Below are 24,997 nucleotides of genomic sequence, written 5' to 3'. Positions count from 1 at the left end.
TCACAGGAAGGCCAAAAAGATCATCAAGGACAAGAACCAACCGAGTCACTGCCTGTTCACCCCACTACCATCCAGAAGGCGAGGTCAGTACAGGTGCATCAAAGCAGGGACCGAGAGACTGACAAATAGCTTCATTCTCAAGGCCATCAGACTGTTAAACAGCCATCACTAAGACAGAGAGGCTGCTGCCTACAGTGGCTTGCGAAAGTATTCACCCCCTTGTCATTTTTCCTATTTTGTTGCCTTACAACCTGGAATTAAGATTCATTTTGGGGGGTTTGCATCATTTGATTTACAAAACATGCCTACCACTTTGAAGATGCAAAATATTTTTTATTGTGAAACAAACAAGAAGTAAGACAAAAACCAGAAAACTTGAGAGAGCGCACATTACTATTCACCCCTCAAAGTCAATACTGTGTAGAGCCACCTTTTTCAGCAATTACAGCTGCAAAGTCTCTTGGGGTATGTCTCTATAAGCTTGGCACATCTAGCCACTGGGATTTCTGCCCATTCTTCAAAGTAAAACTGCTCCAGCTCCTTCAAGTTTGTTGGGTTCCGCTGGTGTACAGCAATCTTTAAGTAGTACCACAGATTCTCAGTTGGATTGAGGTCTGGCCTTTGACTAGGCCATTCCAAGACATTTACATGTTTCCCCTTAAACCACTCGAGTGTTGCTTTAGCAGTTTGCTCTGTTGGAACTAGAAGCGCAAGCATAAAAATGTGCATATTTATATCCAAAAATCTCAGGTTACGTTCAGTAATGTGTTGCTTCCAAAACATCTGGTGATTTTGCAGAGAGCCACATCAATTTCCAGAAATACTCATAATAAACATTGATAAAAGATACATGTGTTATTCACAGAATTAAAGATAGACTTCTCCTTAATGCAACCGCTGTGTCAGATTTTTTTTTAACTTTATGGAAAAAGCAAACCATGCAATAATCTGAGTACGGCGCTCAGAGACCAAACCAGCAAAATAAATATCCGCCATATTGGAGTCAACATTAGTCAAAAATAGCATTATAAATATTCACTTACTTTTGATGATCTTCATCAGAATGCACTCCCAGGAATCCCAATTCCACAATAAATGTTTGATTTCTTCAATAAAGTTTTTGTTAGCGCGTTCAGCCCAGTAATCCATCTTCATGAGGCACGAGCACTAGGTCCAGACAAAGTCCAAAGTTCCGTTACAGTCCGTGGAAACATGTCAAACGATGATGATGAATAGAATCAATCTTTAGGATGTTTTTAACATAAATCTTCAAGATCCCAAAATATCTTCAACCGGTCCGGTCCGTACCCCTCCCACTCCACGAGGTACTGAAGGCCCCCCACCCGATGCCTCGAATCCAGGATGGAGCGAACGATGTACGCCGGGGCCCCCTCGATGTCCAAAGGGGGAGGAGGGACCTCCCGTACCTCAGATTCCTGGAGCGGACCAGCCACCACCGGCCTGAGGAGAGACACATGGAACGAGGCGTTAATACGATAATAAGGGGGAAGTTGTAATCTGTAACATATGTCGTTCACCCTCCTCAGGACTTTAAATGGCCCCACAAACCAAGGACCCAACTTCCGGCAGGGCAGGTGGAGGGGCAGGTTAAGGGTCGAGAGCCAGACCCGGTCCCCCGGTGTGAACACAGGGGTGTCACTGTGGTGACGGTCCGCCCTGGTATTCTGACGACGCGTGGCTCGCTGGAGATGGACACGAGCGGCCTCCCATGTCTCCTCCGCGCGCCTAAACCAGTCGTCCACTGCAGGAGTATCGGTCTGACTCTGATGCCATGGTGCCAGAACCGGCTGGTACCCCAATACACACTGAAAGGGGGAGAGGTTAGTGGAGGAATGGCGAAGCGAGTTCTGTGCCATCTCGGCTCAGGGCACTAATGCTGCCCACTCCCCCAGACGGTCCTGGAAATAGGACCGCAGAAACCTGCCGACATCCTGGTTGACTCTCTCTACCTGCCTGTTACTCTCGGGGTGAAAACCTGAGGTATGGCTGATCGAGACCCCCAGACCTTCCATGAACGCCCTCCAAACTCTGGACGTGAACTGGGGACCCCGATCCGACACCATATCCTCAGGCACCCCGTAGTGCTGGAAGACATGGGTAAACAGGGCCTCCGCAGTCTGTAGGGCCATAGAGAGACCAGGCAGAGGGAGGAGACGACTGGACTTAGAAAAATTATCCACAACGACCAGGATCGTGGTATTTCCCTGTGAGGAAGATCTGTTAAGAAATCCACTGACATATCCAAAGACATTTTTCCAATCCTCAGGGAAACAAACAGGCACAAACAGTTGATCAACAGAGGAATCTGGATGAGTGTGGTGCAAACTCACCTGGGGTGATGCCAGAGTGCCCTGCCTGTTGCCTCGACTCCCAGAGGAACCAACAAGGCACCGACCGGCCGTGTGTCCTCTGCGGCCACAGATGGCGCACGTGATGGCTCCTCCTCCCGTCTCCCTATGCGCTGCACCTCCTAACTCCATGGGCACCGGAGCGGGGTTGCTGGATGATCGATCCAACAGAGCCCCCTCTGGACGTCCACGGGTGACCAGCAGGTTATCCAACCGGATGGACAAATCCCATGGAGTTAGGAGGTGGAGTTAGGAGGTGGCTGTGTTTTTCTGTGACCAGGCACTCCCCTAACATAATCGTTTGGTTTGCGTTCGTCGTAAAGCCTTTTTGAAATCGGACACTGTGGTGGGATTAACAAGAAGTGTATCTTTAAAATGGTGTAACATACTTGTATGTTTGAGGAATTTTAATTAGGCGCCCTGCACTTTCACTGGCTGTTGTAATATCAATCCCGTTAGCGGGATCTCAGCCCAAAGAGGTTTTAAGCGTGCACTGTGTCAAGAAGCAGTGCGGCTTGGCTGGGTTGTGTTTCGGAGGACACATGGCTCTCGACCTTCGCCTCTCCCGAGGCCGTACGGGAGTTGCAGCAATGGGACAAGACAATTGGATATGACAAAAGGAGGGTAAAAAATAAATAACTAAATACAATAAAAAAATTGTGAATGGGTATAATTTGTATGTATAAAATGTATGTTAGTCATATTTAAAATAACTAAATAGGGTAATTTTGTATACATTTATTTAAAAACATATTGGGCTGCTTCTGGGGGGATTCTGGCAAGATGCCGGCAAAGTCGGCTGAATTCCGATAGACAGAAACTGAGATGTACTTGGGCCGATTCTGGGCAGTCATTCGTTTTGATTCCTGGCCGAGTCCTTCACCCGATTCCTGGCCGATTCAATCAGTTCTGGCCCCCCGGAACTGATTGATTTGCTAGCTGGGAGACGGCAGGCAAGCTCAGGGTCAGGACAGGCAAAGCAGGTTGTAACCAGAAATAGGAACAAACACAGAGAAAGACCCTGGCCCCACTTGATGGACAAGACCATTTGGCAGACAAACAGACAAACAGAAAATGCAGGTATAAATACACAGGGGATAATGTGTGAAAAATGGGAGATACTTGGTAGGGGGTGGAGACAAGACAGATTAAACATATCAGGGGGTGACAGTTATACTGCATCTAAAATCAATATGGTGATATCAAAATTATTTTAAAAGTTTTCCATACAAATTATTTGACCCCTTTTGAATGGCATTGTAATTCCAAGCCACTGTAACGCACTTTTGATGAAATATTCATAGGCACTCTATCGGGGTGTGTATGAAGGTGAAATCGGGTGCAGGAGAGCAGAGTATGATTAAATAAAGCACACTTTATTATAGTTCCAAACCGGGAGCACAACAAAACAAACGCGCTCAAAAAACGGAACAATAAAGTAAAGCGCTTAACGAACATCACTTGACATGAAAACAATTACACACAAAACATGATGGGAAACAGAGGGTTAAATACAAGTAGATTGATTGGGGAAATGAAAACCAGGTGTGTATGAAAACAAGACAAGACAAATGGATATATGAAAAATGGAGAGGCGATGGCTAGAAAGCCGGTGACGTCGATCGCCGAACGCCGCCCGAACAAGAAGAGGAGCCGACTTCAGCGGAAATCGTGATACACTCATTGATGATGCATTGATCAGAATGCTCAGAACAACACAAACGTCCAAAGCAATATTGTGACGAAACATGCAATCCATGAATAGGGTACTCCGGTAATGTTAGTCCTGGGTAAATACTTGTATGCCAGAGCTGCAGTAAGGTCCCCACTGATCCCATCTTTGTCAGTTACTGTTGAGTTATAGACTAGAAGAAATAACTACTGGGTTCATAAGTATTTACCAAGACTATTCAACAAAGTGTGACGAAGTATTCAGTTCCATTACTTTACAAGTAGAAATGTAATCTGTTTTATATAAAAGCAGTATCAAGCAACATCTAAAGTTCCCTGTTAAGAGGACCTGTGTGGTTCTGTAAAATCTTTGCTTATATATCGATCAGCCAGTGACAAAGTACATACCTGCAATCCTTACATTGTAGCGCAGCAGGAGAGAGTGATTTCTAGCACATTCAGAGATTGATTCATAGAAAGATTAATATAAAATGAAAGGCGAGTTCCTAACAATTTCAGGATGCCAAGCTCGAGCTCTGTATGACTCACAGTGGTGGGGGCAGATCAAGAGAGACCTTTAGAAAATGTGCACATTTTCTCTAACACTAAACATACAAATACTGTATATATTGTACAGTTCTAAGGAAGGCAATCTTATAGTTAGCCATTTTATAATTTGATTATATTTATAAATCATGTAAGTAATTTCAAGCCTTATTCATACAGTTCTGTTGATGGTGACAGGTGTGCGCCATAACGAGCAGCCTGGTGACCTAGAGGCTAGAGAGGGAGCACACATGACACATAGGTTAATGTGATTAGCATGAGGTTGTCAGTAAGAAAAACATTTCCCATGACATAGACATAGCTGATATGGGCAGAAAGCTTAAATTCTTGTTAATCTAACTGCACTGTCCAATTGACAGTAGCTATTACAGTGAAAATATATCATACTATTGTTTGAGGAGAGTGCATAATTATGACCTTGAAAATATCTTATTAATTATTAAACCAATTAGGCACATTTGGGCAGTATTGATACAACATTTTGAACAGAAATGCAATGATTCATTGGATCAATCTAAAACTTTGCACATACACTGCTGTAGTCTAGTGGCCAAAATCAAAATTGTGCCTGGCCTAGAATAATACATTATGGCCTTCCTCTTGCATTTCAAAGATGATGGTACAAAAAAACAAGAAAAAAAACGCATGCTTTTTTCTTTGTATCATCTTTTACCAGATCTAATGTGTTATATTCTCCTACATTAATTTCACAATTCCACAAACGTCAAAGTGTTTCATTTTAAATGATATCAAGAATATGCATATCCTTGCTTCAGGTCATGAGATACAGCCAGTTAGATTTGTGTGTGTCATTTTAGATGAAAATTCAAAAAAAGGGTCAGATCCTTAAGAGGTTTTAAATCCTACTGGGAACAGACGTCATTCAAAGTCTATTCCACGTTGCTTCAACATAATTTAATTGAAATGATGTGGAAACAACATTGATTCAACCAGTGTATTGTGTCTATTGTTGTGAAATGATTAGATATTACTTGTTAGATATTTCTGCACTGTTGGAGCTAGAAACACAAGCATTTTGCTACACCCGCAATAACATCTGCAAATATGTGTATGTGACCAATACAATTTGATTTGTGTGCCCTGTGGTGTGTTTCTCATGTCTGTTATACATTTGTTAACCCAAAATTGTGATTCAAATTCAAATTTTATTGCAAATACCACTGGGAAATGAATTTGTTTCACCCATCTATTTTATTTGTCATCAGTTGATCTTGTGTCTAGTACGTTGTGTGAAACTGACCACCTGACCTGCCAAGAGCAAAGGGAAAATTGTGATGGAAACTTGATTGTGAATACCAACTTTATTGCAAACGCCAGTGGGAAATGAATTTGTTTGACCCATCTGTTTTGTTTGTCACCAGTTGGTCTTGTGCCTAGTTAGGTGTGTGAAACTGACCACCTAACCTGACAAGAGCAATGCCTAGTTATTTTCAGACATATTGAAAAGTAACCTTTCTTCCACCTTGTGCTCTTTCAGTCTTTTGATGAAGTCGACATATGATAGTTTTCAAATTCATAGTAACAAAATGGCCGCCATGCAGTCACAGTGTCTCACAGGTGAATTTCCTCAAAACTAACCTCTCTCCCACCTTCTCCGCCTTCCCTCAGCTACAGTGAAATCGCGTAGCTGCAGCCATGCCAGAGTGTTCCACGTGGAAGGACCAGATCGCTACTCATTGACCTTGGATCTGGCCAAGAAGCTGTGTGAGAGTCTGGGAATCACCATTGCCAGCAGGGAACAGGTCATCGAGGCCCATGCCCATGGCCTAGAGACCTGCAGGTGAGGTCACACACCTATCTTCATGACAACTGAGCCTCCGCTTAGGAACCCCAGGACTTGCCTTATCAAAGGGTTAACAATAGCTGATTCAAAGGAAAGGGATCAGCTAGATGTTTCCCTGAGACTATTGGTCCTGTTCCAGAATCAAGCTACGTATGTATCGGACATATGGTTGTGGTATACTAGTATGGCCTTTGGAAAATACTTGTGAATCCCTTCTGTAAGTGTTTTAAAAAATGTGGTAGGCTTATCACTCATTGAATGACGTTCTCTAAATCAAAAACACCCCTGCTGAAAAAAAGCATAGACCAGCATATGATGGTAACTAGTGCTGGTTTTGCTGGTAATCAGCCTTCGTTGTGATTTTTTTAAAAACATTTCATCCATACTTAGCAGCTTAAAGCTGAATTGCAGTACACGGCACATACACGTATCTCAAAACACTTTAAAAACAAAACAAACATAATTAAAAAAATATGAAGGATGTGAGCATGCAGAAGTTCTCAGTACGTTACTTCACGCCTCCAACAGATGGAGAGACAGTCAATAGCACAAGATTTGAGCAGAGGGAGGTGCAGGTGGTCAACAGGAGGAGCTGAGCAGTTAGATCAGGTCGTCCAGGGGCAGGCAGGTAGCTCAAAGAGTCTCCACGTCTGTCTTCTCTGTAGTGGTAGGACACTTGTAGAATGAGATGCAGTTTGTATTTTAGCTCCACATGCAGGATTCAGTCAACACATAACTTCAGAGAAATACTCTTGAGCAATGAATTCCTCACTGCCAACTTGTCACTGTATTGTAGTCCCACTCTTGGATCGAGACCGTATAAACATCCCAATGTAGGCCAATGTACTGAAATCAAAACAGCTTGTAGCTAGCATTATTTACTTGCCAACTTTCAAAAGCTGGTTTGCAATTAAATCTTGGGAAGGATGTTTTGTTTGTTGATCCAGACTAAATCTATACTAATGTGGCATTCAAAAACAAAAACAAAGTAAATTGATTAATAAAAAAACTGTAAATATTTTCATATTTACAAAATAAACAGGGGCTCTCTGCCTAGGCTGCCAATAGAGTGCCATGGCAACTGTACAACTTATGCTGGTGAAGTTGATATGCTGATAACCAGTACTAGCTGGTCACCAGAAAAACCAACACCAAAGTGCCTAATTATTTAAGACAATATATTACACATCAAAAGGCCTGCAAGTCACATTTTGCTGGCTTACAAAGTGATGTTTCATTCCTATTAGTGTCCAGACAGAGTGGGGATATCCAACAATTGAAAGTGTTCAGGATGAATGCCAGGGTTAGGATGATGACTAATTGAGACTATCTAAACTGGACAACCATTTCAGTAACGGTGCAATCAATCAAACTAACAGATTGGATTCGTTTAGAAACAAATATGTAATTTTTATTTGTGTAGCGTACAATTGATGAATCAATCAATGTACATGCAAAAACACAGATATTGAATTTTAAAACATCTAAAAATCTAACTGCAATAGAGGATGCTGGGAAATTTGATAATGATGGGACGTGGTTTTACCATGCTTGGGCGTGGTTTTACCATGCTTGTCAGACCAGCTTGACCAACTAGACCATGCTTGACCAGCATGGACCAGCTTGGTCACCAGCATACCAGCATAACCAGCATACCAACATCACCAGCATACCAGCATGAGCTGGTCACCAGCATCACCAGCTCGACTAGTCAGACTAGCACTGACCAGCATGGACCTTTCGGATTCAGGGGGGTTTTGCAGGGAAAACGGTAATGGTCAATAAATTGTATGATTACGGAGCCTTGTATGGTGTTCGTTATCTCAACTTAAACACTGCTAGCAGTATTGATTTATTGTGTCAATACAAATTATTGTTTAACTTAATTTACATTTAATCTTCTATTTAGATCATGTACAAGCACCCACCAAAAATAAAAAGTATTGTGTTATCTTGCTTCACCTCTACTTTAACTACATACTTTTTTACCTATATTTGACATACATCTTGAGTATTGCTGATAATTCTGTGGTGTAAGCTACAAGCTAATGGCTAACATACTATAGCAATTGGATCTTAAATTCTATTTGCCATTTGATTGTAGATATGGTTGGATCAGCAACGGAAGCACCACCATCCTCAGACAAAAGGCTCATGTTAACTGTGCCAACAACATGACTGGAGTCTTCTTCCATCAAGACTCTCCGGAAAAACCTTTTGATGCCTTCTGTTTCAATGCATCAGGTGAGTTTTTATTTTTTCATAGCTCATATTGACCAGGACCTGGTTTCCCAAAAGTATGTTAATGCTAAGATAATTGTTAGAACCTTTGTAGGAGCATCATTAATTCTCAGAGCTGTTTCTCAAAACTATTGCTACTCAATGAAGTTGAACTTGAAAACACTCATTAATTACCAACTGCCTCAGACCACTTATAGAACAGTGCGTTATTAAATGCTTTTTTGCCTTTGTTTTATTGTGGTATAAAGCTGGTCTTCTTTTTAAACAATCTTTATTGAGAGTTGTCATTATATTACGAGGAACTGGAGTTTTATCAGAATTTTTGTTCTGTTTTATCCTCCATTATTTGAGTGATTTATACACAGAAGATCTCTGCGAAACATAGAATTGAGATGTTTATCTGTCTCGGTGAATGCTGATAACTTCAGAACGACGTTGACTCGGCCTACAAATATAAAGATGCCAATAGTCTTTGCAATTGTTACAAACAAATAAAGGATAAAAATATGCTTCAAATTAAAACCGAGATGACTGCAATCAAAAAATATATATACATTATTGGATACATAGCACATTGGCCTACATATTTAACTCATATTAAAATCTATTTCATGTTCAACCGAGTTCTATTTTGATAATTGTAGGCTATTGTCTGTAATTTTTCAGTATATGTTTCATGATGTGGAAAAACAAATGTGACCAATGATGTCCCAAATCTGTGACATTGAAAAAGCATCAATATTAGCAGCGATATAGGTGATAATATTTCTCTAGGAGTTGATCTGTCGTCAGTATTGTGGAATAATTCCAATGTTATGCTAAGATTTGAATGGAGAAAGCTCATCCAAGATTAGCGCTGTCTTTCTCCCGATCCTACCAGTATCGACACGTGCTCCAACAACGCACCCTATGTGGTGATTTGGGAAATGTATGTGTCTTCCGAAAACCGGGCCTAGTTTTGGCACAATGATCCCTTAAAACACACATAAATCTTAATGACTCTTCCCATCCTCAGAACTTGGACTATAACATGTGCTGAAGATAATTACACATTTGTGCTTTGTTCCTCATCCCTGATCCAAACTTCTGTTTTTGACAGAGTTGGCTGACAAGAACTGTGATGCGGCCATCAACCCTGATTCCACAGGACCAGAGAGTGTTCAGGTGACAGATGCTGCAGGTCAGTCCTGTCTTTTTCACGAGTCACATCATCAAAATCATAACCTTTTCCGTCTCCTCTGTATTTCATACAGTATGCCATTCCGCAGCTACACTTTGATTTATTAGGATCCCCATTAGCGACAGCTACTGTCCGACACGTAACGAAATAACGAAAATACATTACAATTGAACATGTAGTGTGTGTGCGCGTATATCAGTTACACATACTGTATATGAACACAACAAGTAGGTCACATGGGGGAGAGGCATTGTGCCATGAGCTGTTGCTTTACTTGTTTTTTGAAACCAGGTTTGCTGTTCACGTCTGTATAATACTGTAGGTTTCCTTGAATGTGTTCTGGACCTGGGGTAAGTGGCTGGTGGGGTAAGTGGGTGTATCAGTGCTGTGTATAAGTTGACTATGCAAACAATTTGGAATTTCCAAACACAGTAATCTTTCTTATAAAAACAAGAAGTGACTCAGTCAGTCTTTCCTCAACTCTTAGCCAAGAGCACCTGGCATGCATAGTATTAATATTAGCCCTCTGATTACAATGAAGAGCTCGACGTGTCGCTCTGTTCAGGGCCAGCTGCAGCTTAACTAGGTCTTTCTTTGCAGCACTTGACCATATGACTGGACAATAAAACAGATGAGATAAAACTAGAGCCTGCAGGACTTTGTCGAGTGTGGTGTCAAAAAAGCACAGCATCTCTTTAGTACAGACATACCTCTCCCCATCTTTACAACCATTGAACCTATATGTTTTGACCATGACAGTTTACAATCTAAGGAAACACCAAGTCATTTAGTCTGCTCAACTTGTTCAACAGCCACACCATTCATTACCAGATTCAGCTGAGGTCTAGAACTTAGGGAATGATTTGTACCAAATATAATGCTCTTAGTTTTAGAGATGTTCAAGACCAGTTTATTTTGGCCACCCATTCCATAACAAACTGCAACTCTTTGTAAAGGTTTTCAGTGACTTCATTGGATGTGGTTGCATTAGCTGTGGTTGCTGATGTGTACATGGTTGAATCATCAGCATACATGGACACACATGCATTGTTTATTGCCAGTGGCAGTTCATTGGTAGAAATAGAAAAGAGTAGAGAGCCTAGAGAACTGCCCTGTGGTACACAACACTTTACATGTTTGACATTAGAGACGCTTCCATTAAAGAAAACCCTCTGAGTTCTATTAGATAGATAGCTCTGAATCCACGATATGGCAGAGGTTGAAAAGCCATAACACATACATTCTCTCAACAACAGGTTATGATCAATAATATCAAAGTATGCACTGCAATCTAACTGTACAACTCCCACAATCTTCTTATTATCAATTTTTTTCAACCAATCATTAGTAATTTGTGTCAGTGCAGTACATGTCGAGTGCCCTTCTCTATAAGCATGCTGAATGTCTGCTGTTCATTTGTTTACAGAGAAATAGCACTGTACTTTTAACAGTTTGCTAAGAGCTGTCAGCAAGCCGATAGGTCTGCAGTTAGTACCAGTAAAGGCCGCTTTACCACTCTTTAGTAGCGGAATGACTTTGGCTTCCCTCCAGGTCTGAGGACAAATACTTTCCTCTAGGCTCAGATAAAATATATGACAGATAAGCGTGGCTATAGAGTCAGCTACCATCCTCAGTAGCTTTCCATCTAAGTTGTCAATGCCAGGAGGTTTGCCATTACAGATCGATAACAATACTTTTTCCTCCTCTCCCACACTAACTTTACTAAATTCAAACTTACAATGCTTTTGTTGTTGGCATTTCATTGGCAAAGTTTGCCCACTTTGCCAATGAAGTAATCATTAAATTAATTGGCAACATCAACATCTGATTAGTTGAAAATGGAGTTGAATTTGTCTTTTTGCTCACTATCTAGTAGTAAGTAAGCCTTGGACAACTAAGCATTATCTAAGCCAGAACGGCCCATTCGGGCAGGAGCCTATGTCCTGATTCTGTAGCATATGGCAGCTTGATGTACAAGTATGGCCCCTGGACAGGGCCTACACTATCTTCCTCTGGAATTTTGGCAGAACGGATTTCCTCAGATATTCACAACTAGGATGTCTGAGAGAATGCCAAGAGTGTGCAAAGCTGTCATCAAGGCAAACAGTGGCTACTTTGAAGAATCTAAAATATGAAATATCTTTTGATTTGTTTAACACTTTTTTGGTTAGTCCATGATTCCATATGTGTTATTTCATAGTTTTGATGTCTTCACTATTATTCTGCAATGTAGAAAATAGTACAAATTAAGTAAAACCCTTGAATGAGTCGGTGTGTCCAAGCGTTTGACTGGTACTGAATATCTTTGGTCTGTTTTTCACAAAGGTGAGGCCACAGGCCCTGAGGATGGAGCCCAGCCGGAGACCACCATCAACTCCGAGCCTGACACCCAGGACACCACCTCCGCCCCTGGAGAAAAGGGAGCAAAGAGCACCACTGAAGTAATGGAAGCATTGGACACAGACCAGCCTGCACCCACTGAGGCCAGCCAAGTAAAGTCAACAGCATGGGCTGAGAGTTATGCTTCAGAGGGGGCAGCCACAGAAAGCCTTAGCATAGGAATGACGGTTGAGGGGAATGGGACCCAGAAAGCCAGCCCCACTGAGCACCCTGGGGTGGTGGTCACTGAGATGGAAGAAACCACTGTGTCTGGAATGTTGCCTTCTGGCTCAGATGAGGAGGGGGCCTCTTCTATGGCACCATCTGTTAAAGAGCCAGGAGAACCACAGGGCCGGGCCAGAGAGGAGGATTTACAGGAGAAGGAGGTGGAGGTAGGAGGTAAGGAATGACTGTTTGTAACATACATAACATTGCATACAGAATGCTGTTTTTTGCTTCGTCGTTCAGTTTGGTATCTTGAAGAAAATGATTACAATTTATTTCAATAAAATAGCACCCTTTAAAATACAAATACATCTCAAGTAAATAATCTAATGTCAGAACAGTAAAACATAACATTTATAAAACATGTTTGTCATAGGATGTTTGTCATAGGATTGCTGTGACAGGATGACAGCTTAACACCACAAAGCTTCCCCTGAGCCTAAAAATAATCAGTTTCAATACTCAAGTGCAGAATTTTCAAAGGGTAGAATGTCCTTAGGTACATTAATGCATTGCTTCTGGCAAAATGTTGAATCAGCAACCTTTGTCCAGTCAGTGTTATCACCTGTGAGAGAGCAGTGAGTTTGTGTGAATACCTTATGCTATTTTTAGTGCTACGTTGATATTGGTTACTGCATTGTTGGGTTTAGAGCTAGCAAAAAAGGCATTTCACTGTACTTGTGCATGTGACATTAAAACTTAAATATTAATATACAGTAAGATGTTCTTCTTTAGACACCTGGTGACACCCCAGAGAGAGAAAAGTGGTGGGCTGTGGATAGGAAGCCTAAACTAAAGACACACTATAAGACAATTTCAAATAGCACATTTAGCCTAATATAAATATATTTTGCTGACTTTTATTCCAACAAAAAAACACCAAATCAGACAAATCTCCACGATGAAACCTTTAATACTATAACATTAATCTATATAAGAAAAAATATATATCCTAAAAGTTGTAAAAGACTTTTACAGATGTATCAACTAAATATCTTCAGTTCTACTGGACGGAACAGTTGTGTTATTAATCAACGCCATGTAAGAACTGGTCTAGCCAGAGTCACTAAAACACATCACTATAATATCACTTCTCTTCTCTGTCCCTACTGCACTTCCCTACTGTTTCCAAGGCGACTCAAACATTTAGTGCTTTGAAGGTGATTCATTTAATCATATGAATCTCTAAATATACTGCACATATGCATGTTCGTCATTCTCCTCAAAACTTCTGTCATGCAATCTCTAATACAGTCTTCTCAGCTGAGATGTTAAAAGTTGATATTAAAAAAGTGAAGAGCAGAACTAACACCATATTTACCTATTGAAACTGAATGACTTTTTGACATTTAGAACTATCCCTAACATTTTCTTGGAAGTGCTGCCTCTGAGAACTTAGAGAAGGATTCTTGTAACAGATAGCCGACCACCCACACACAAGTCTAGTCCGACTCTGGAAAGTTAGAGAACTAACCTCGCCCCCTGGTGTTGGGGTGTGAAAAGGATTGTGGATTAAAACTCAGAACTCTCACTTCAATATCCACTGTTGTTTGTAGCTCACCATGTTTGGGCATTTAGTGTTATATAAGACAAATGGTAATAGTTATAAAAGCTATAACCCACTTTATAGAAAAATGTTCAAGTGCAAGGAATCATTTGTATTTACATAGTCAGCTCTGGTTGCTGAAATAAGAAGCTAAAATCAAAACGGTAGAGCTGTGTTTTGATTACACTCAGATTCATGAAAACATATTCCATAGAGACTTGAAAGTTTGTTTTTCTGTGCGTGTCCTCTGAGGAGTTGGTTTGAAGAGGGCTCCCCCTGTTGTGACCAGATAAGGGAGAGGGGGAAAGAGAGGAGCACTGCTAAACTACTGACAGTGCCACAGAATGACTCTTCCTCACAACTCTTTGTCTGCACTGTCTCAAATTCTCAATGCTTTATGTGACCTCTCTCTGCATAAATGCATAAATGGTTTAATGTAAACTATTTATGGTACTGCCGTGCACCACTGAGCTATATATTCATCCTGAATAGTGAAATCCAGGTTGGGTTATAAAATAACATCTGCTGCCTCACTAGCTTTCATTATGTATCACATTATGGTTGGATTCTTATTATTGCATTTTTTTCTGTATTTTGAGACAGTTTCTAAGTGGTAGAGAAGACGACAGTAGGAAGGGTGGACATGGGGGTTGATCCGGTAGAGGACATAGGTCTATTGCTATGGGGAATAGCTGCCCATTCAACCAAATCATGCACTACCTTTCCACGAGAGCCCTGTGTGAGGAATAAGGTGACATTGATTTACCCTATGAGAGAGAATCTCAGATCAAAAATCACAACCTGTTCTGTGACTGGTTAAAGTTATGGGCAGTTTATTACATTTCTCTCTTTATTACACTTGGCACAATGTCACTTACTCATCAATAATTCATAAATCACGTTATAATATTCCATGAACAGATTCACGCAGGTGACCAAATTACTCAAGATTTTACTTCTGGTTTACATAGACAAATCACTTTTCAATGAAATGTTGGCATTCACTCCCAGGTTCCAACTCTGCCCCAAAGGAACAGTTCTGCATTCCTTAGTATGTTCTGTGCACTCCACAGCTAATAAATCAGCCCTGTAGTAGCAAATGATTCCTGGTCATCAAATGATTATATTCATCACATGATTCCACAAGTTTGCATCTATGTGTAAACTATGTGTGAGGCGTTAGAGATGTTTGTTTAACACTGTCTCCCCCTGTTATCCCCATAAAGCCTCCACGCAGCCCATTCCTAATGGGAAGATGAATCCAGGTATGGGAGCAGACCCTACTCCAGCTGGGCAGGAGATCAGTAGCACACCCAGTGAGTAGCCCACTACCCCTAATAACGCTACTACATGGATGGGCATGCGGCCCACCGCCCACCTTTCGAAGGCCCTCATATTGTTTTACTCCGTCGGGGTCTCAACTTCCTGTTGCGAGTTTGATTAGTAGACCACACAAGGTGCAATTTTGAAATGTGCGTTGTGCATCAGCAGTTTTCCTCTTGTTATGTCAGTCACTGATAGTCACTTAATTAACCCATGTCAGCTAACATTAGTTTAGGGGCCAGCAATCCTCTCCAAGATCGCATAGCAGTTCAGACGTCTTTTGTCCTCGTCTTGTCGTGTCCTGTATATATATATATTTACAACTTTTTTCACGTACATTTTATTTTTATTTTCCATCAACTCATCTTCTAAACACTCTCCTGCAACCAGCCTCACCAATTTATATTTATAAAAAAATATTATTTACCTCAGATCTGTAATCCTCCAAGAAGCTAGCCAGAAACTCCAAGAAGCTAGCCAGAAACTAGCCAGAAGCTAGCCAGGAGCTAGCCCAGAAGCTAATCCAGAAGCTAATCAGAAGCTAGTTAGCTTCTTTACTGGCAAATCGTTAGTATTCAGCTAACCACGGTTTGTGGTCATCAGCTATCCTTTAGCTCGAAAATCTATCGCCAGTTTTGTACGGCGCAGCGCGGCGGAACATACCGGACCAATTTTTCTCTCCATGTCCCTGGATTTCAACTGCTCTCTGGACATTCATACCCGGATCTCACAGCTAGCTAGCTGCTATCCGTGTGACAGTCGGCTTTCGTCGATTCCGGAGCAAACATCGATTGTTCCGGTGCTAGCCAGCTCCGTCAATCACTCCTGAGTTCCATCATTCACTCCTGGGCTGCAGTCACCTATCCGGACCCGTTTCACTGCCTACGCGGAGCCCCACCGGGCCTTCACAACTGGACTGCCGACGTTATCTACCTGAAGGAGATCCGGCTGGCTCCTCTGTCGCAACGTTACCTGAACGCCCATCTGCGGCCCGCTAACCGTTAGCTGTCTTACCGGCTGCTATCTGAATAGACAATCGGACAATTTATTTATTTTTATTATTATTATGTTTTCTTCTCGGGCCTCTATAACTATATCTATTGTTCTTATTTTTGTTGTTGTTGTGTGATTTGGATTAATCCCCTCTACCTCACGGAACCCCACTAATCTACTGACCGAACGCAAGAGGTGGCGAACAACAGACTCCATCCTATGCTAGCTTGCTACCGGTTGGCTTGGCTAGCTGTCTAAATTGCCGTGACCCTCAACCAACCTCTCCACTCACTGGACCCTTTTGATCACTCGACTAAGCATGCCTCTCCTTAATGTCAATATGTCTTGTCCATTGCTGTTCTGGTTAGTGTTTATTGGCTTATTTCACTGTAGAGCCTCTAGTCCTGCTCACTATACCTTATCCAACCTATTAGTTCCACCACCCACACATGCAATGACATCTCCTGGTTTCAATGATGTTTCTAGAGACAATATCTCTCTCTTCATCACTCAATACCTAGGTTTACCTCCACTGTATTCACATCCTACCTTACCTTTGTCTGTACATTATACCTTGATGCTATTTTATCGCCCCCAGAAACCTCCTTTTACTCTCTGTTCCAGACGTTCTAGACGACCAATTCTTATTGCTTTTAGTCGCACCCTTATTCTACTCCTCCTATGTTCCTCTGGCGATGTAGAGGTGAATCCAGGCCCTGCAGTGCCTAGCTCCACTCCTATTCCCCAGGCGCTCTCTTTTGACGACTTCTGTAACCGTAATAGCCTTGGTTTCATGCATGTTAACATTAGAAGCCTCCTCCCTAAGTTTGTTCTATTCACTGCTTTAGCACACTCTGCCAACCCGGATGTTCTAGCTGTGTCTGAATCCTGGCTTAGGAAGACCACCAAAAAATCCGACATTTTAATTCCAAACTACAATATTTTCAGACAAGATAGAACTGCCAAAGGGGGCGGTGTTGCAATCTACTGCAAAGATAGCCTGCAGAGTTCTGTCCTACTATCCAGGTCTGTACCCAAACAATTTGAACTTCTACTTTTAAAAATCCACCTCTCTAAAAACAAGTCTCTCACCGTTGCCGCCTGCTATAGACCACCCTCTGCCCCCAGCTGTGCTCTGGACACCATATGTGAACTGATTGCCCCCCATCTATCTTCAGAGCTCGTGCTGCTAGGCGACCTAAACTGGAACATGCTTAACACCCCAGCCATCCTACAATCTAAACTTGATGCCCTCAATCTCACACAAATTATCAATGAACCTACCAGGTACCTCCCCAAAGCCTTAAACATGGGCACCCTCATAGATATCATCCTAACCAACTTCCCCTCTAAATACACCTCTGCTGTCTTCAACCAAGATCTCAGCGATCACTGCCTCATTGCCTGCATCCGTAATGGGTCAGCGGTCAAACGACCTCCTCTCATCACTGTAAAACGCTCCCTGAAACACTTCAGCGAGCAGGCCTTTCTAATCGACCTGGCCGGGGTATCCTGGAAGGATATTGACCTCATCCCGTCAGTAGAGGATGCCTGGATATTTTTAAAAAATGCCTTCCTAACCATCTTAAATAAACATGCCCCATTCAAGAAATTTAGAACCATGAACAGATATAGCCCTTGGTTCTCCCCAGACCTGACTGCCCTTAACCAACACAAAAACATCCTATGGCGTTCTGCATTAGCATCGAACAGCCCCCGTGATATGCAGCTGTTCAGGGAAGCTAGAAACCATTATACACAGGCAGTTAGAAAAGCCAAGGCTAGCTTTTTCAAGCAGAAATTTGCTTCTTGCAACACTAACTCAAAAAAGTTCTGGGACACTGTAAAGTCCATGGAGAATAAGAACACCTCCTCCCAGCTGCCCACTGCACTGAAGATAGGAAACACTGTCACCACTGATAAATCCACCATAATTGAAAATTTCAATAAGCATTTTTCTACTGCTGGCCATGCTTTCCACCTGGCTACTCCTACCCCTGTCAACAGCACTGCACCCCCAACAGCAACTCGCCCAAGCCTTCCCCATTTCTCCTTCTCCCAAATCCATTCAGCTGATGTTCTGAAAGAGCTGCAAAATCTGGACCCCTACAAATCAGCCGGGCTAGACAATCTGGACCCTTTCTTTCTAAAATTATCTGCCGAAATTGTTGCCACCTCTATTACTAGCCTGTTCAACCTCTCTTTCGTGTCGTCTGAGATTCCCAAAGATTGGAAAGCAGCTGCGGTCATCCCCCTCTTCAAAGGGGGGGACACTCTTGACCCAAACTGCTACAGACCTATATCTATCCTACCATGCCTTTCGAAGGTCTTCGAAAGCCAAGTCAACAAACAGATTACCGACCATTTTGAATCTCACCATACCTTCTCTGCTATGCAATCTGGTTTCAGAGCTGGTCATGGGTGCACCTCAGCCACGCTCAAGGTCCTAAACGATATCTTAACCGCCATCGATAAGAAACATTACTGTGCAGCCGTATTCATTGATCTGGCCAAGGCTTTCGACTCTGTCAATCACCACATCCTCATCGGCAGACTCAACAGCCTTGGTTTCTCAAATGATTGCCTCGCCTGGTTCACCAACTACTTCTCTGATAGAGTTCAGTGTGTCAAATCGGAGGGTCTGTTGTCCGGACCTCTGGCAGTCTCTATGGGGGTGCCACAGGGTTCAATTCTTGGACCGACTCTCTTCTCTGTATACATCAATGAGGTCGCTCTTGCTGCTGGTGAGTCTCTGATCCACCTCTACGCAGACGACACCATTCTGTATACTTCCGGCCCTTCTTTGGACACTGTGTTAACAACCCTCCAGGCAAGCTTCAATGCCATACAACTCTCCTTCCGTGGCCTCCAATTGCTCTTAAATACAAGTAAAACTAAATGCATGCTCTTCAACCGATCGCTACCTGCACCTACCCGCCTGTCCAGCATCACTACTCTGGACGGCTCTGACTTAGAATACGTGGACAACTACAAATACTTAGGTGTCTGGTTAGACTGTAAACTCTCCTTCCAGACCCATATCAAACATCTCCAATCCAAAGTTAAATCTAGAATTGGCTTCCTATTTCGCAACAAAGCATCCTTCACTCATGCTGCCAAACATACCCTTGTAAAACTGACCATCCTACCAATCCTCGACTTTGGCGATGTAATTTACAAAATAGCCTCCAATACCCTACTCAACAAATTGGATGCAGTCTATCACAGTGCAATCCGTTTTGTCACCAAAGCCCCATATACTACCCACCATTGCGACCTGTACGCTCTCGTTGGCTGGCCCTCGCTTCATACTCGTCGCCAAACCCACTGGCTCCATGTCATCTACAAGACCCTGCTAGGTAAAGTCCCCCCTTATCTCAGCTCGCTGGTCACCATAGCATCTCCCACCTGTAGCACACGCTCCAGCAGGTATATCTCTCTAGTCACCCCCAAAACCAATTCTTTCTTTGGCCGCCTCTCTTTCCAGTTCTCTGCTGCCAATGACTGGAACGAACTACAAAAATCTCTGAAACTGGAAACACTTATCTCCCTCACTAGCTTTAAGCACCAACTGTCAGAGCAGCTCACAGATTACTGCACCTGTACATAGCCCACCTATAATTTAGCCCTATCAACTACCTCTTTCCCAACTGTATTTAATAAATTTATTTATTTTGCTCCTTTGCACCCCATTATTTTTATTTCTACTTTGCACATTCTTCCATTGCAAAACTACCATTCCAGTGTTTTACTTGCTATATTGTATTTACCTTGCCACCAAGGCCTTTTTTGCCTTTACCTCCCTTCTCACCTCATTTGCTCACATTGTATATAGACTTGTTTATACTTTATTATTGACTGTATGTTTGTTTTACTCCATGTGTAACTCTGTGTTGTTGTATCTGTCGAACTGCTTTGCTTTATCTTGGCCAGGTCGCAATTGTAAATGAGAACTTGTTCTCAACTTGCCTACCTGGTTAAATAAAGGTAAAATAAATTTAAATTTTTTTTTTAAAAATCGAAACTTGTAGTTATCAAGGTTGGATTACCGCCTGGGGGGCCTCCATTGATTTTGTTAGTTATTCTCACTCTGATATCATATTAAAAACAGCTAACTTTCCTCTCCACCCATGGTAAAATGAGTAATGGGGGGTTGGCGGCAGCGGCACAACTGCGGCCCCTCATGATGAGGTCAGATCTTTTGTAACCCCCCCTCTATCAAAGTTACCAATCCCTGCTCTACTAGTAGTAATAATACTATTATTGTACATGATATTAGTGATCCATGTAATAATGTTAATGTCATTTTAATGGATTATATGGTTTAATGGATTAATAATGGAGAAAATAATGACATTTATATAGCGCTTTTCAAATCACATTGTATAAGGGTACAAATTAAGAGACATTTGCTACACATCATTCAACTTTTATCATTATGTTCCTCTATGCAGATTGGCTGGTCATTGTGGGAGTGCTTGTGGCACTGGTTGCTATTCTCCTCTTGTGTTTTGTTGTGGTCAAGTATAAGAGGTAGGTCTCACTTCACCAGTCCGAATTCTGGTCGAAAAATCTCTCTCTCTGTTAGCTGGTAACAGCAACCTAATGTGTACACTGTTCCCTCTTTCTGTCTGTTAGCTGGTGCGGTAAGCAGGAGACCCTGATGATCACCAATAAGGATGGGAATGAGGGTAACGGTGCGGCGGCGTCAGTGGCTAGCTCCCGCGCCCAGGAGAGAGAGCAGGAGATGGTGACCCTGATGAATAAAGAGAAGATCCAGGAAAACGGAAACAAGGAGGAGTTCACCGCCATCACACTGGAGGAGTCCCCAGAGAAAGAACAGCTAGCGTGAGAGAGTAGAGGAGGAGGAGAGACAGGGAGACAGAGAGTGTGTGGGTGAGTGAGCGAGTGAGTGAGTGAGAGAGAGTGAGAGAGAGAGAGAGAGAGAAGAATAGCTATGTTGGTCATGACACTGGGGCAGGACTAGAGAGAGGCTGGGTGGGATGGAGACGGACACTTTGGCCTGGTACCAACCAGACAGACACGCTGAACATACCAGCTGGGGTTGGGGTGGGTACTTTGTAAATGGAAGTGGTGGGTAATGCTGTATTGATTCTGTTTGTTGTTTTATTCTGGTGAGCATGCCTGGTTTGCCCCACCTACTTTTTTACTAAGGTACAACATCTGAAACTGGACCGACCCTTTCCCTGTCTGTCAGATGAGCTAGATAGTCCCTTAAAACCAAGAGGAGCAAAATTATGCTTTATAGCTTCCTATGTCACGGTGGTTAGAATGGGATAATTTTCAACAGCAGGGGTGTCAACCCAGGCTTCTGGAAAGACACAGAGATACACACCTGTTGATATTCACCCCTGCCTTTCAATCAGGGTCTAATCTAAATCTGAGAAAATCATACTGGCTTCTCTAGCCAATAGGTAACATTAATAAAACATTTGAGTGCCAGGTAGAAATGAACCCTGCAGACCCTGGATAACTGGAGGTTGACAATGGCATCCCTGATCTAAAGCCTGATGTATGTGTTGCTCTAAGTGGAGATGTTGAAGGTGTGTGTGTGTGTGTGTGTGTGTGTGTGTGTGTGTGTGTGTGTGTGTGTGTGTGTGTGTGTGTGTGTGTGTGTGTGTGCGTGTGCGTGTGCGTGTGCGTGTGCGTGTGTGTGTGTGTGTGTGTGTGTGTGTGTGTGTTTGTGGGGAGCGATAAAGTGGGTTCATAAAGTCACAGGGATATGGGTGTGAGTTTTAAAGGTGGGGGATGGGGGAGCTTGGATGCCCTCCAAGTTCAATAGGGGATTCAGGTTTGAAGGACATTGTTGATACTGTGTTACTCAAAGCTTTTGAGGCATTGGGTTGGAAAATAGACACACACACTCACAGAAATGTGAAAACTAAACAGACATGGGTGGATAATTTGGCTCGATGTTCATGGGATTCATATTGTTTCTGATGATGGATAAATGTGAGATGTTGTGGCCCACTGATGTCGTTTCTTTTGATATTAACCTTGTGTATATTTCACTTGTTTCCTGTGGATTGCGGTTTTATTTTGTTTTTCCAAGAAAACACAATATTACTATTTAAATTTGTGCTGTTTGGATATTATTATTATTTTTTGCTTCTGTAAATAATGTATGCGTGTTTTCCAAATGGCTTAGAAATAGTGCTCAATCATCGTTTTGGCATGCACATGCCCTTTAATGATTAAAGAAAAGCTGCCATATTTGAGTTATTTAATCAAATGCAGAATTTAAGGGGGTGTTCAGTTGTGATAGAGCATTTGCAGTAGAGTGGATATTGTATGAATCAACTTCATGTACAGTATTCAAGACTGTGCATTTTAAATACCTTTATTATGATGTCAATTAACATGGTCTGTATACATGAGTAAGTCATGTTGGATAGCACACAGGATTGTATAGAACATTTGGATGTTGGGGTTCACATGAATTGTACCATATAATTCACTTCATACTATATTGACAGAAGCGTGCAGTCTACAATGACCTAGCATTGTGTAGTAATGCATTAAACTGTGATGAATATCATCCAATGGCACCTAACAGATAGAGCCCTAGGAGTGCTGGAACACCTGCCCTTTTCCCCTCCTATGAAAGATGTGTCCTTTTGGTTGGTGGTGTTTTTAAAAACGAGTTAATTTTTTCTCACTTGTAACGTTAAATGCAATGAATTTCGTATAAAAGTAGATCATTTCTCATGAACTCATTAATCTTGAAAAAAAGTCCTCTGCCACCGGAACAGTGCGTTGCTGAGCTTGTCCTCGTCAAATGCACAAGCTTCCAACCTGTTATAATTTTATATTACAATATGTAATATGCATAAATATTTGCAGTGTACAAACTTATTAACATGATAAACAGGAATTATATTTATGCTAAAGGGTGGCCCAAAATATATATCTGAAAGCCACGCTTCCAATAAGCCATGCCTCCAATCTGATAGGTTGCCACCTCCACAATATATTATTCAAAAGGTTCATAATTGAACACCCCCCCCCCCCCCCCCAACATAAAACGGTTCTGGCTTGAACCTTTAACACAAGAGTTCCTTGAAGACCCTTTTCAACTGGAAAGGTTCCGCCGGTGTGGCAACCCAAATGGTTCTTCCAGGCACCTTTACTTCTAAGAGAGTACATTAGCGATGATCAGCTGATATAGACTACCCACCAAAGGAGTGATTCTAGGCACGCAAAGAAGTAGTGATTCTTTCTAACTCCCTTTCTGGGGTTTTTTGTAAAATGAAAAAAACATTTAGTCTGGCTACAGGAGCAGTAGAAATGTATGAATGGAATTAAGGTAGATTTTTTATTTGACTTTGAACACCTGCTCCATCAAAGGTCTGTGCATTGTCCAGGCACCCATTAACAATTGCCAACATAACAACCAATCTACAACCCTGAGGAGTGACTGCCTCCCTCACTGACTAAACTATTACAAATGACCAGGACACACAGATATTACAGAAATGGCAGTACAGTAGAACTCCAAGAACAGCTCTGGATTGTAATTCTCTGGGTTCCTTTGTAACAAAGGAGCGGAGGCCATCTTGTTTCTGTGGCTTTCCCTTTTATGTGCACCAGATGGAGGGATCAAATCAAATCAAATGTTATTCGTCACATGCTTTGTAAACCACAAGTGTATATGAACAGTGAAATGATTACTTACGGGCCCTTCCCAACAAAGCAGTGAAAAAATATTAGAAATAATAGACAAATAGAAAAATAATAACATGAAAATAAATGCACAATTAATAAAAATAACTTGTATGATTGTATGTGGGATGGAGGGTAATGAATGCATGTGTCTCTGGCCAGGAGCTCTGTGTCTCCGTACTGATCCAGTACCCATAGTGCCGATTGCTCCACACTTCTAAGTGATTACATGTTCATCTTCATGCTGAATTTTTCTTTCGTAGGCAAATCACTTCTATGTGTGGTTTTGTGTGGGTATTGTGACAGTACATTTGTCATGCCTTTTCAGTAAGAGGCAACCGTTTTGAATCACTCTTTGTGTCCCAAGATTTTTGAGGGCTTTTTGCCTCCATTTTTGTTGTTTTATTTTGTTGCTTTTCATGCGATTTACTTTGAGAAAAATTTGCAAATCATTTAGTGTAGGAGTGTATAATGATGAATTAACAAAACGTTGTTAATGATAAAGATTTGTAAAGTCATGGATGAAATAAATGTGTATAGAGGAAATGATTGATTGTGATGTTCATTCAGTGAAAAGGGGTGAGAGAGGGAGAGAGGGAGAGAAAAAGAAATAGAGAGGGAACGGAGAGAAAAGGCCTGGAGCGCTGCTCGGGAGCAGGAGGAAGTATGGTTGCCATGACATCTATGTCATGATGTAAGAGTATGTTTAACCCAGGCAAGATAGAGAGACAACAAGACGAAGACAGCCATTTTGAAAGCTGGAAAGGGCATGTTCTTGTACGTGTCTGTGAGTTTGTGATTTAATCGTGAAAGGCTAAACCAGTCTCATATGGCTACACTTAAGATAAGCCATCCAATATTCTAAAATAGGTAGGCTAAGTATTCTTGGTGACAATACAACACAAAAAATTGTGAAAGTCTACACAACCCTCGCACAATTTAAAATTAAATCTTCAAAGGGATTAAAGATGAAATGCAGCCTCAGAATATGAGGTCTCCAGTTTGCACATAGTACA

The 24,997-nt window shown here is 41.9% G+C and overlaps 1 protein-coding gene across 1 annotated transcript in view; it reads left to right on the top strand.

Annotated features, from left to right (window-relative positions):
- The window catches only part of cd44b (CD44 molecule (IN blood group) b), a 41,393-nt gene extending 16,866 nt beyond the window's left edge, over positions 1 to 24,527 (top strand). Inside the window, exons 2-8 of the mRNA XM_021600657.3 lie at positions 6,237 to 6,408; positions 8,516 to 8,655; positions 9,752 to 9,832; positions 12,158 to 12,610; positions 15,209 to 15,298; positions 20,753 to 20,831; positions 20,937 to 24,527. Coding sequence (XP_021456332.3) covers positions 6,237 to 6,408; positions 8,516 to 8,655; positions 9,752 to 9,832; positions 12,158 to 12,610; positions 15,209 to 15,298; positions 20,753 to 20,831; positions 20,937 to 21,150 — 1,229 coding nt within the window. The 3' untranslated portion in view covers positions 21,151 to 24,527. The remainder of the gene's footprint in view (positions 1 to 6,236; positions 6,409 to 8,515; positions 8,656 to 9,751; positions 9,833 to 12,157; positions 12,611 to 15,208; positions 15,299 to 20,752; positions 20,832 to 20,936) is intronic.
- The last annotated feature ends 470 nt before the right edge of the window (positions 24,528 to 24,997 follow it).

The sequence above is a fragment of the Oncorhynchus mykiss genome, chromosome 1 (genome assembly GCF_057628025.1).
Source record: "Oncorhynchus mykiss isolate SJ-2025 chromosome 1, ASM5762802v1, whole genome shotgun sequence".
In the NCBI taxonomy this organism is placed as follows: Eukaryota; Metazoa; Chordata; class Actinopteri; order Salmoniformes; family Salmonidae; genus Oncorhynchus; species Oncorhynchus mykiss.
This window is presented reverse-complemented; position numbering and strand designations above follow the sequence as displayed.